This window comes from Pyrus communis, chromosome 11 (genome assembly GCF_041283825.1).
Source record: "Pyrus communis isolate YQ-2024b chromosome 11, ASM4128382v1, whole genome shotgun sequence".
Taxonomy (NCBI): domain Eukaryota; kingdom Viridiplantae; phylum Streptophyta; class Magnoliopsida; order Rosales; family Rosaceae; genus Pyrus; species Pyrus communis.
Genome location: NC_142575.1, coordinates 9196227 through 9209110, shown reverse-complemented (window position 1 = coordinate 9209110; position 12884 = coordinate 9196227). Strand labels below are relative to the sequence as shown.

Genomic DNA, 12884 nt, shown 5'->3' with positions numbered 1-12884 from the left:
TAGGGACGAGGATCCTCTCCGAATTCTCTTTGTGAGGATCTCCGAGACCCTCCAATTACGTATGTTCATCGTATATCGTATGATCATAAATCATTGTATTTTTTTTAATTTAAAGTTGAATATAAACCGTACCTGAAGAAAAATATATGCACGATGTACGATGAACGAATGTGATTGAAGGATCCTCAAGATATTGAGGATTCTCATTTAGAAACAAGGACTTTGATTAATTAAATAATTAATTAAAAAAGATTAGTAGCCTCCTACGTCATCAATAGTCGCTTTGGCCGAGTGGTTAAGGCGTGTGCTTGCTAAGTGCATGGGGATCCCCCGCGAGAGTTCGAACCTCTCAGGCGACGATTTATTTTTAATTTTTGTTTAATTGGAACAGTCAATATTTGTAGGGATTATGTTACATTCACAACGTGGCCATGCAAAGCTTTTTTTATCATTGTCCAAAAACGTAACAAGAAACTAAAAGTAAAAAGCACGAAACGTCTCATGATAGGATGATGAGGCAATGCCGGTGATGTAGAAAAACATGTTTTGCCATAAAAAGTATGTACACACATATTGTAAAACACATTGTGTACATATATATAGTACATTCATCAATATTAACCAAAAGTTACTGTACCATAAAACATTTGGTAAATTCTTCAAATTGAAAACATGGGTACATTCTTCAAAATCATGAAAAATAATAATAATGAATTCTATAAATTTCTTTGAATAACTTGACGTGAATACATTTTCAAATCAATGAGAAAAATGTACCCATATATGTTTTAAAAAATAGATTAAAAGAAAAGTGAATAGATTTTACATAAAAAAAATGGGTATGTTTTACATTAAAAGAAATTGGTATATTTTACATATAACAATTGGTATATTTGAATGGGTATGTTTAAGAGATTAAAAAAAATTGAAAATCGATGATGGTGTTGTTAGCTTTGTACAGTTTGTAATTCTTTTTTAATATGTGATTATTTAAAAAAAATGTATTTATAGTAAATTTCCAATTTTGTGGGTTTATATATATATATATTTTTTTTTTCTTTTTTTTGGAATTTTTTATTTTTTATTTTTTTTATAACGGGCATTACTCATGATAAATAACTAATCCACAACAGCAGTAGTACCTGTGGTAAATTCCAATCTACAATAGGCATTGTTTGTGGTTACATTACATTTGACAGCGGGCATAGCTCGTGGTAGAAATTGAGACTTTTTATCACTTCCAAATTACTAACGGGCACAATGTTTGTGGTGGATTGCAATCTATCACGGGCAATCACCGTGGTAGATGAACATTTTTCTTCTAGTGCGGAGAGAAACTCTCACCCTAACGGGAGAGAAAACTCCATTAACTTGCTAAATCACCGTATTGCAATTATTTTACACTCTTCATTGATCTCTTAGTCAATTATTTTACAACTCCGATTCGGTCAAGCTGCTGTTTTTGTTGCCGTCAAACGATCGGAAGATTTCGCGCAGCTGTGCCGTCTGCTCCTCCTCCATTATTTGCCGCCGCTGCCAATTTATATTGTTTGCTTCTAGTGCTACTACTGGTGCTACTCATGAGCTTGCATGAGTAAGTTCATGAGAGGCAATTAGGGAAAGACCATGATGAAATTTACTGTCAAAAGATAGAGTAGATACCACTTTGTTGGCATTTAGAGAAAGACCATGATGAAATTGATTTGCATCTTTTTAGTTTTGACAAGTTTCAGTGCATCCTTCCCTTGAATGCTACATTGGAGGAGGGAGTTGTTTCACTGTCGAGTCCAGTTCAGGTAGCCATTCGTTCATGCATTGCCTAGTGACGTATGAATAACGAAGGTGGTGCTCTTCATTGTTGACTTGTTTCACGGCTTTAAGCATGCAAAACTTTCATGCTCAGTACTTCTCACTTTTGCATCAAATAATGTTTTCAATTGCCACTTAATACTACATTTTAGTAACATTCCTATTCACTTGTAAATAATAATGTCTTAGATTTGAACCACATTAACATGGCTAACCCATTGTGAGGTTTTGCCCACTTTGTCTCCCTCTTTTGGTGTAGATAATATCCTTTGTTAAAAAAAAATTATTTAATTTTAATGCAGTATTGTATGTTACCAAAAAAAAAAAAAAAAAAAAAACTGACCAATTGGTGGCTTTGTCATGACATTCCATCATTTCGGAGGTCAGAAAGACTAACAGAGGTATTTCAGCCTCTCCTGACCTACAAGAAGTGTAATATGAAATACATGCCCTTATTTCTATATATAATTGTAGGGGAGGACATAAAAATCATGGAACTGAATCGAACAACGGCATAATAAACCGGAAAAAACAATGTTGACAAAAAAAAAAATCAACTAACGTTCAAAAATCGGACCGAACAGTTGATATCCATTTCAGTTTTCATCTTGGTAGAACCTCAAAACCAGACCGAACCGTTTATTCACTTTTTAAAATATCCTATTCACCTGGTTCGTTTTATATATAGACTCAAAGAAATTTAATTCTGACCAAACCTAAAATCATGACAAAAAAGAATCATTCTTTTCGTTGGTTTGTGTATTTATTTTCAATTTGCGTTAATCTAAGAACTAGAAAAAAAACGTGAAATTCATGCCCTTAAAATCTCACAAGGTCTTACAACAATTAGAGATGCTGAAGATGATGCGGGCAACGATTGCTGCTTCTTCTTCTTTGAAGGTTGGTTATGGAAGCAGCAACACCAGAGGTATGCTGCCTTGCCCTCTTCAATCTTCTCCTGTTGTTGTTTTCTTCAACAATTACTTGGCTTTGTTTCACTCTCGAGCTTCTAAATCGACCGAATCAAGAAACACTCAACAACACCAGCTTGTGAAAATCAGTAATGTTGAGGATGCTTTCAATGTGTTCGACGAAATGCTTCAAAGGGTCCTCTGCCTCCCGTTGTCCCTTTCAACCAAATCTTGACTCAACTTGCCAGGATGAAATATTATTCGGCAGTCATCTCCATGAATAACCAAATGGTTGTGTCCAGAATTCGTCCAGATGTTTATACTCTAGCCATTATCATTAATTGCTTTTGTCATCTCAACCAAGTGGACTTTAGTTTGTCAGTCTTGGGTAACTTCTTCAAATTAGGTTTTGAGCCAGATGTCACGACCTACACCACTCTAATCAACGGCTTTCTTCTTAAGAATAGAGAGGCCGAGGCTGCAGCACTTTTCAATAAAATGTTGGAGAGTAGTAACTGTAAACCGAATGTGGTTACTTTCGGTACCCTAGTAAAGGGCCTTTGCGCGAAAGGTAACAACACTGCAGCAATCCAGATTCTTAAGAAGATGGAAGAAAGAGGTTGCAAGCCTGACTTAGTTGTCTATAGCACGATCATCGACAGTCTTTCCAAGGATACTCAAGTTGTTGATGCATTGAAGCTCTTCTCAGAAATGATGAGTAAGGGTATTGCCCCAGATGTCATTACCTATACCTCTTTGGTTCATGGAGTTTGCAAATTAGGAAACTGGAAAGAAGCTACAAGATTGTTGAATGAAATGATGAGTAAGGGTATTGCCCCAGATGTCATTACCTATACCTCTTTGGTTCATGGAGTTTGCAAATTAGGAAACTGGAAAGAAGCTACAAGATTGTTGAATGAAATGATGAGTAAGGGTATTGCCCCAGATGTCTTGACCTATAACTCTTTGATTCATGGAGTTTGCAAATTACAGGATTGGAAAGAAACTACAAGATTGTTGAATGAAATGGTGAGTAAACATATCTTTCCGAATGTGTACACCTTTAATGTCTTGGTTGATACATTTTGTAAAGAGGGGATGGTCCAGGAAGCAAGGAGCGTGGTCGAAATGATGACGCAAAGGGATATAGCACCCAATACAATTACGTACAATTCGCTTCTAGATGGTTGCTGTTTGCGAGGAGAAATGGACGAGGCAAAAATGGTTTTTGAAGTGATGCTTAGCAAAGGTTGCATGGTTAATGCTCGTAGTTATAACATATTGATCAACGGCTATTGTAAGCATAAAAGGATAGATGAGGCCCAGATGCTTTTTCTGGAAATGTCTCGTAAGGGAGTTGTTCCAGATACGGTTACTTATAGCACTCTTATTGATGGGATTTGCAAGATGGGGAGAACACAAGATGGACTGAAGCTCTTCTCAGAAATGATGAGTAAGGGTATTGCCCCAAATGTCATTCCTATACCTCTTTGGTTCATGGAGTTTGCAAATTAGGAAACTGGAAAGAAGCTACTAGATTGTTGAATGAAATGGTGAGTAAACATATCTTTCCAGATGTGTGCACCTTCAGTGTTTTGGTTGATACATTTTGTAAAGAGGGGATGGTCCTGGAAGCAAGGAGCGTGGTCGAAATGATGACGCAAAGGGATATAGCACCCAATACAATTACGTACAATTCGCTTCTAGATGGTTGCTGTATGCGAGGAGAAATGGACGAGGCAAAAATGGTTTTTGAAGTGATGCTTAGCAAAGGTTGCATGGTTAATGCTCGTAGTTATAACATATTGATCAACGGCTATTGTAAGCATAAAAGGATAGATGAGGCCCAGATGCTTTTTCTGGAAATGTCTCGTAAGGGAGTTGTTCCGGATACGGTTACTTATAACACTCTTATTGATGGGATTTGCAAGATGGGGAGAACACAAGATGCACGTAACTTGTTCTCTCAAATGCAAGCTTGTGGCCAACTTCCAAATGTTCAAACGTATAATATTTTACTGGACGGCCTTTGTAAAAACCAACAATTTCCCAAGGCAGTTGAATTGTTGGAAGAGATGGAGGGAAAGAAGTTGGATTTTGATATTGTAACTTACAATATTCTTATTGAAGGATTGTGCAAAGCTGAAAAATTTGAATATGCATGGGATCTCTTTTGTAGTTTATCATCAAAGGGAATTCAACCTAATGTCAGGACATATACCATAATGATTAGTGGATTTTGCAACCGGGGACTAGCAAGTGAAGCAGAAAACTTGCTTAGAGAAATGGAAGAGAAAGGTTGTTGTCCAGATGGTTTCACGTACAACACAATTATCCGAGGGTTTATCAATAACAACGAGACATCAACAGCGGTGAGGCTTATTCAAGAAATGGTGGAGAGGGGTTTTTCTGCAGATGCATCAACTACGGAGTTGGTCGTTAACTTATTGTCTAAAGATAAAGTAGATCCCGCTTTGTTGGCATTTATAGAAAGACCGTGATGAAATTGTTTTGCATCTTTTCAGTTTTGACAAGTTTTCCTTCTCTTGAATGCTTACATTGGAGAGAGTTGTTCTGCTGCTGAGTGCAGTTCAGGTAGCCATTCATTCGTGCATTGGCTAGTGATGTATGATATGTGTTATTAATTGAATATATCAAGTGATAGAGCAACTTTTATGATACTCTTCTTTTAAGATTATGAAATCTGTTGAAAAAGCCGAGTAATGGGGCTTAGACTTTTCGATTGTTATTTGTTGACGTGCATACATGGGCTTTGCCGTTTTCTTTCTTGCATGTAAATATTATTTAACTTAAAACATTTATAAAGTATATGGGATACCCAGGTAAGATTGGAAATCACATTTCAGTGGTTGCAAGCGCTGCCTTGTTCTCAAATATACTATAGGATTATGAATTACTTCAGAGGTTTTTCTACAGATGCATCAACTACGGAGTTGGTCGTTATTTTATTGTGTAAAGATAAAGTAGATCCTGCTTTGTTGGCATTTATAGAAAGACCAGGATGAGATTGTTTTGGCATCTTTTCAGTTTTGACAAGTTTCGGTGCTTCCTTCTCTTGAATGCTACATTGGAGGGAGTTGTTCTGCTGCTGAGTGCAGTTCAGGTAGCCATTCATTCGTGCATTGGCTAGTGATATATGATATGTGTTATTAATTGAATCTATCAAGTGATCGAGCAACTCTTATGATACTTTTCTTTTAAGATTATGAAATCTGTTGAAAAGCAGAGTACTGGGACTGATATGAAATTCGTAGACATATTTATGGCTTGGTTTAACTTCTCTTTTATTTTTTGGTAATAATTATCTTGAGGAGATTATGTATAATTAATTTTAAAGGATATGGGTCTGATGAAAGAAGCAATGGAGGAAATGATAGCTACAGGAGGAGGACTCAATCCATTTCTTAAACTTTGCTCCAACACCAGATACAATACACATATGATGATGCATCCGAATTCCATCATGAAAGGTACAATCTGTATCCGATCAAACAATGTCAGATGTGACTAAACAAAGAATATACGAATTCCATCTTTTCTTAATCATTTTTCTATCTGCACTAAAATATTGCAAGTTCACCATTGAAATAAATGCCTTGAGTTGTTGATATGGAGTTTAACGAGTCCTGTGGGTAATGTGTGTGCAATAAGAAGGCAATTGCAAGTAAATGTAAGGCTCTAGAGATCCAAGAGGCCTGCTGGTTTGAAGCTCGATGCATAAGTTGACATATCCATTGGTGGTATAGGCTTGGAAATGTAAGGCTCCCTTTTTATTGGATTACTATTATGACCTCGAATTACAAACCCTGCGGCAGCATTACGATAATACCATTAGCATGAACAAAACCATCAAAGCTAATTTTAAAAATGTATAGATTAGCCAGATAGAAATCAAGTGAAACGCTAATGAGACTCTTTCAAAGTGAAACTCTCCATGTACGCTCCAAACAGTGCTCTCCGGAAATTTCACAAGTCCTGTTGGTAATATAAATTTGTGAATGGTAGGATATTACTATTTTGACCGTATTTTATTAGGGAGTTGTCTTTAATTTTGTCCGTCAAATAGGGATATTGAAGGTTGAGAGCTTTACCCTTCTTGTTTTCAAACTAAGAAGAAAAACAAAATCGCGCTAACAGGTTGAAGCAGATTCTTTCCTCCACAAATCATCCTCAGCAAACGTTTTTCGAAAGAGGATTTACGCACGGACTCGCTGACTCACTGAAGATGATGCGGGAAACAACAGCTGCTGCTTCTTCTTCTTCTTTGAAAGTTGGTTATGGCAGCAGCAGACTCGGACTCAGATTCGGAGGTATGCTGCCTTGTCTTGTTCAATCTTATTCTGTCGTTGTTTTCTTCAACAATTACTTGGGTTTGTTTCACTCTCGAGCTTCTAAATCGACGTAATCAAGAAACACCCAACAACACCAGCGTGTGAAAATCACTAATGTTGAGGATGCTCTCAATGTGTTCGACCAAATGCTTCAAAGGCGTCCTCTGCCTTCCATTATCCCTTTCACTCCAGTGTTGGGTCAACTTGCCAAGTTGAAACATTACTCAACAGTCATCTCCTTGAATAACCAAATGGTTGTGTCCGGAATTCGTCCAGATATTTATACTCTAACCATTATCATTAATTGCTTTTGTCATCTCAACCAAATGGAGTTTAGTTTGTCAGTCTTGGGTAACTTCTTCAAATTAGGTTTTGAGACAAATGTCACAACCCACAACACTCTAATCAACGGCTTTCTTCTTAAGAATAGAGAGGCCGAGGCAGCAGCACTTTTCAACAAAATGATGGAAAGAGGTAATTGCAAGCCAAGTGTTGTTACTTTCGGCACCTTAGTAAAGGCCCTTTGCATGAAAGGTAACAACATTGCCGCTATCCAATTGCTTAAGAAGATGGAAGGAGGAGCTTGCAAGCCTAACGTTGTTATCTATAACACGATTATCAACAGTCTTTGCAAAGATACTCTAGTTGTCGTGCACTGCACATCTTCTCAGAAATGATTAGTAAGAGTATTTCCCCAACTATTGTTACCTATAACAAATTGATTCATGGAGTCTGTAAAATAGGGAAGTGGAAAGAAGCTACGAGATTGTTGAATGAAATGGTGCGTAAACATATCTTTCCAAATGTGCACACATTCAGTGTCTTGGCTGATACATTATACAAAGAGGGGATGGTCCAAGAAGCAAGGAGCGTGGTTGAGATGATGATTCAAAGAGGTATCAAACCTAATACAGTTACTTACAACTCGCTTATGGATGGTTACTGTTTGCGAGGAGAAATGGACGAGGTGAAAAAGATCTTTGATCTAATGCTTAGCAAGGATTGCATGGTTATAACATATTGATAAACGGCTATTGTAAGCGTAAAAGGATAGATGATGCCCGAATGCTTTTTGTGGAAATGTCTCATAAGGGAGTTCCTGATACGGTTACTTATAGCACTCTTATTGATGGGTTTTGCAAGATGGGGAGAACACAAGATGCACAGAACTTGTTCTCTCAAATGCAAGCTTGTGGCCAACTTCCAGACATTCAAACTTATTCTATTTTATTGCATGGCATGTGTGCAAACCAACAATTTCCCAAGGCAGTTGGATTGTTGGAAGAGATGGAGGGAAAGAAGTTGGATGTTGATATTGTAACTTGCACTACTCTTATTGAAGGATTGTGCAAAGCTGAAAAGGTTGAATATGCATGGGATCTCTTTCTTAGTTTATCATCAAAAGGAATTCAACCTAATGTCAGGACATATACTATAATGATCAGTGGATTTTGTAATGGGGGACTAGCAAGTGAAGCAGAAAACTTGCTTAAAGAAATGGAAGAGAGAGGTTGTTCTCTAGATGGTTGCACGTACAACACAATTATCTGAGGGTTTATCAATAACAACGAGACATCAACGGCAGTGAAGCTTTTGAAGAAATGGTGGAGAGGGGTTTTTCTACAGATGCATCAACTGTGGAATCGATTGTTAATTTATTGTGTAAAGATAAAGTAGATCTCGCTTTGTTGGCATTTATAGAAAGACCATGATGAAATTGTTTTGCATTTTTTCAGTTTTGACGAATGATAAGTGTTAATAATTTATGGAATGATAGAGCAACTTTTATGGTATGATGAAATCTGTTGGAGAAGCAGAGTATATGGACTGATATGAAATTCGTAGACATATTTATGGCTTGGTTTAGCTTTTCAGTTATTTTTTTGTGATAATTTCTGTTAAGGAGAAGCAATGGAGGAAATGATTGGAAAGTAGAATTCATGAACACTATGTTAATCTAAACAACATAGCCGATGATTGGAACCTGGGTTCTACGGGGGAGGGCACACCTCTCTCTTGAAGATGGTCTTAGGCCATCTCCAACTGATCCGGCCAGAGGTCTAGAGGGTTGAAAATAAACCGAAATGACACGAAAATCGTTTCCAACTGAGGGCTAGGCCAAAGGGCTTGTGGGTCCCACCAACCCAAAAAAGGAGAAAAGGGCCGGCCAGAGGTCCAGAGGTTGAAAATAGACCGAAATGACACGAAAATCGTTTCCAACCTAGGGTTAGGCCAAAGGGCTCGTGGGTCTCACCAGCCCAAAAAAGGAGAAAAGGGCCAACCGGTTGGCCCAACCTAGCCAACTAGCCAACCCCAGGTCGGGCCAAATTTTTTAAACCAAGGGCTAGTTGACGTCAATTATTGTTGGATTTGATTTTTTTTTTTTTGGCCAATTTTTTTTTAAAAAAAACATCCCATTTTTTCCCTATAAGTACCTAAGCCACTCCTACACAATTTCTCACGTAATTTTAATCATTCCATATGATGTCACTTCATTCTATTTCAATTCTTCACATTCTATTTTCTTACCTTTTCCAATAATCTTTCCTTCAAATTGTTTCAATAATTTTCAAATGGCCACATCTGCAATGAAAGGTAGGGCTTGGACCCGAAAAGAAGATGAAGCTCTTTGCAGGGCTTATAGATGGGTCTCAGAAGATAGTGTGAGGGGGACTTCTCAAACAAGTGAAGGTGTTTTGACTCGTGTGTAAAAAAAAAAAACTATTGAGTTCTACGAAGGCACCACTCCACCAAATACCCGAAACAACTAGAGTTGTTCTTCAAGATGGAAGAAACATATTCATCCAAGTTTGAATAAATGGCATCAAGCACTGTTAATGGTCGCAAGTAGACATGAAAGCGGCGCCAATTACTGCAACGAAGTAAGTGTTTTCACAATTTATTTTAAATATTTAATTATATTACATTTAATTTCATAAATTAATTTCCTTTAATTTTTGTAATTATATTTTCTAGGTACGCGAAGCGGAGGAATTGTATATGGAGGACAACTCGAAACCCTTTTAGCATCACGGTTGTTGGGAAATTTGTAAAGGATGGGTGTTATTTGAAGATCCACCTCAACATAGTGTAGGTCCTACGCTAGTGTTCGGAACTGCATCCTCAGCTGTAGATGGGGATGAAGATGGATCTTCTACCATTTAAGAAACAAGGGTAGAAAATCCATCTCCGGTGAAGGTTCCATACCTAGGGCTATGGGACGAAACAAGGCCCAAAAATTGAAGGAAAAGGGTAAGGCAAATGATGATATCGCCTTTCAATGGGAAATGGAAGCCTTTTTGCGATTAATGGCGGACCAAAATGCCATTGTCGTGGAAGAAAGGAACTGTAGGCATAAAGAATGGGCCAAACAAATACAATAAGAGATGGATGATATGAATATGCAAAGGAACACTTTGGATTGCATTCCAATGAGTAAGGCCTATTTTAATAGGAAAAAGAGGGAAATTATGACCCTACAATAGTTGTTTACCTCCGACTATCATCCTACAATGGCGGATGATGATGATGATTTTAGACTTTAAATTTAAGTTGTTGTAATTTTTAAATTAAAATAATAAATTATGTTTTGCCCTATGACCCTTTAGCCCCCTCGGTTGGAGATGGTTTTTTGCCACAGGGCTATGTTTTGTCTATGGCCCTCTGGTCCCTCGGTTGGAGATGGTAAAAAATATGGCTTGGCACTATTCATTAAAATATTAATTTCTTGGAGGGTTATAGGGCTAAAACGAGCCCTCTGGCCCTTATTATGTAGAGATGGCCTTAGTAATCCTGTCAAATTTGGGAGTTCTCGCTAAGGAGTTCTAGCTAAGGGGTTAGTCGGAGCGAGTCTGATTTAATCTCATTAGACTTATGTTTCCTGTGTCTAACAAACACGGGAAATATTCACCTATTTGTGTGAATCCTCAAATTTTGTTTTCAAGACTACCGGTTTCAGATAAAAAATTATACGGAAGAGTCGAAGGCTAGTTCCAAATTCCAACCTTGCGCAAAGTGAACAACTAGTCGTGTTTTTTTTTTTTTTGAACAAACGATATTATTTACACTATTGCGACAAACTAATCTTGTTTGAATGCAATAACAGCTTGTTTGTTTTTAATTTTTGAAATTAAAAAAATCCTTTCAATTTTAATATTTTACTCTTACATTACACAACCTTCTTCTGTTTCAAGAGTTATATTTTTCTGCTTTTACGTCCAATTATTTTTTATGAAGCCTTCGAGCACAGTGAATGAGTCGGTTTTCACCAAAAATAGGGAAATCACTCGTTATTAACCGGATGGTTGCGACCGGAATTCGTCCTGATGCATTTACTCTAGCTATTGTCATTAATTGCTTTCGTCATTTACACCAAATAAGTTTCAGTTTATCTGTCTTGGGAAAACTTCAAATTGGGTTTTGAACCAGATCCCGCAATCTTCAACTCTCTAATCAACGGCTTTCTTCTTGAGGATAGAGAGGCTGAGGCAGCAGCACTTTTCAACAAAATGATGGAGAGAGGTAATTGCAAGCCTGATGTGGTTACTTTCGGCACACTAGTAAAGGGCCTTTGCTTGAAAGGTAACAACACTGCAGCTATCCAATTGCTTAAGAAGATGGAAGAAGGAGCTTGCAAGCCTGACATAGTTGTCTATAGCACGATCATCGACAGTCTTTGCAAGGATACTCTAGTTGTCTATAGCACGATCATCGACAGTCTTTGCAAGGATACTCTAGTTCTCAGAAATGACGAGTAAGGGTATTGCTCCCAACGTCATTCCCTATACCTCTTTGGTTCATGGATTTTGCAAAGTAGAGAATTGGAAAGAAGCTAAAAGATTGTTTAATGAAATGGTGAGTAAACAAATCTTTCCAAACGTGTGCACCTTCAGTGTTTTGGTTGATACATATTGTAAAGAGGGTATGGTCCAGGAAGCAAGGAGCCTGGTTGAAATGATGATTCAAAGAGATATCAAACCGAATACAGTTACATACAATTTGCTTATGGATGGTTACTGTTTGCGAGGAGAAATGGGTGAGGCGAAAAAGGTTTTTGAAGTAATGCTTAGCAAAGGCTGCATGGTTGATACTTGTTGTTATAACATAATGATAAACGGCTACTGTAAAAGTAAAAGGATAGACGATGCCCGAATGCTTTTTGTGGAAATGTCTCATGAGGGAGTTGTTCCAGATACGGTTACTTATAACACTCTTATGGATGGGTTTTGCAAGATGGGGAGAACACAAGACGCACAGAACTTGTTCTCTCAAATGCAAGCTTGTGGCCAACTTGCAGACATTCAAACTTATTCTATTTTATTGCATGGCATGTGTGCAAACCAACAATTTCCCAAGGCAATTGAATTGTTGGAAGAGATGGAGGGAAAGAAGTCGGATTTTAATATTGTAACTTACAATATTCTTATTGATGGTTTGTCCATAGCTGAAAAAGTTGAATATGCGTGGGATTTCTTTTGTCGCTTATCATCAAAAGGAATTCAACCTAATGCCAGGATGTATAATACAATGATTAGTGGATTTTGTAATAGAGGGCTAATATGTGAAGCGGAAAACTTGCTTAGAAAAATGGAAGAGAAAGGCTGTTCTCAAGATGGTTGGACGTACAACACAATTATCTGAGGGTTTATCAATAACAACGAGACATCAACGGGAGTGAGGCTTATTCAAGAAATGGTGGAGAGGGGTTTTTCTGCAGATGCATCAATTACGGAGTTGATCGTTAATTTATTGTCTAAAGATAGAGTAGATGCCACTTTGTTGGCATTTATAGAAAGACCATGATGAAATTGAT

At 37.5% G+C, this 12884-nt stretch overlaps 2 protein-coding genes, 1 non-coding gene and 2 pseudogenes across 4 annotated transcripts; all 5 read left to right on the top strand.

The window, feature by feature from the left end:
• The first annotated feature begins 277 nt into the window (after positions 1 to 277).
• TRNAS-GCU (transfer RNA serine (anticodon GCU)) lies at positions 278 to 359 on the top strand. Its single transcript has one exon. It is a non-coding gene; the product is annotated as a tRNA-Ser (tRNA).
• A 2263-nt stretch (positions 360 to 2622) lies between these two features.
• On the top strand, positions 2623 to 5401 carry LOC148692860 (uncharacterized; annotated as a pseudogene). Its single transcript, XR_015953558.1, has one exon. The product of XR_015953558.1 is annotated as an uncharacterized LOC148692860 (transcript).
• LOC148692859 (uncharacterized) lies at positions 4271 to 5401 on the top strand. The gene has a single exon (XM_088680200.1). The coding sequence runs from the start codon at positions 4271 to 4273 to the stop codon at positions 5219 to 5221; it is 951 nt and encodes a 316-aa protein (XP_088536326.1). The 3' UTR covers positions 5222 to 5401.
• A 139-nt stretch (positions 5402 to 5540) lies between these two features.
• On the top strand, positions 5541 to 8931 carry LOC137743813 (uncharacterized; annotated as a pseudogene).
• Positions 8932 to 11524: 2593 nt separating this feature from the next.
• On the top strand, positions 11525 to 12884 carry LOC137743074 (uncharacterized). Its single transcript, XM_068482990.2, has 2 exons — positions 11525 to 11766; positions 11810 to 12884. The coding sequence occupies exons 1-2, from the start codon at positions 11581 to 11583 to the stop codon at positions 12710 to 12712; spliced, it is 1089 nt and encodes a 362-aa protein (XP_068339091.2). The 5' UTR covers positions 11525 to 11580; the 3' UTR covers positions 12713 to 12884.

Coding starts and splice junctions, on each gene's coding strand:
- LOC148692859 (XM_088680200.1), top strand. CDS start 4,271: ATGGTGAGTAAACATATCTTTCCAGATGTGTGCACCTTCAGTGTTTTG.
- LOC137743074 (XM_068482990.2), top strand. CDS start 11,581: ATGATGGAGAGAGGTAATTGCAAGCCTGATGTGGTTACTTTCGGCACA. Junction 11,767..11,809: donor TTTGCAAGGATACTCTAGTT/GTCTATAGCACG, acceptor AGGATACTCTAG/TTCTCAGAAATGACGAGTAA.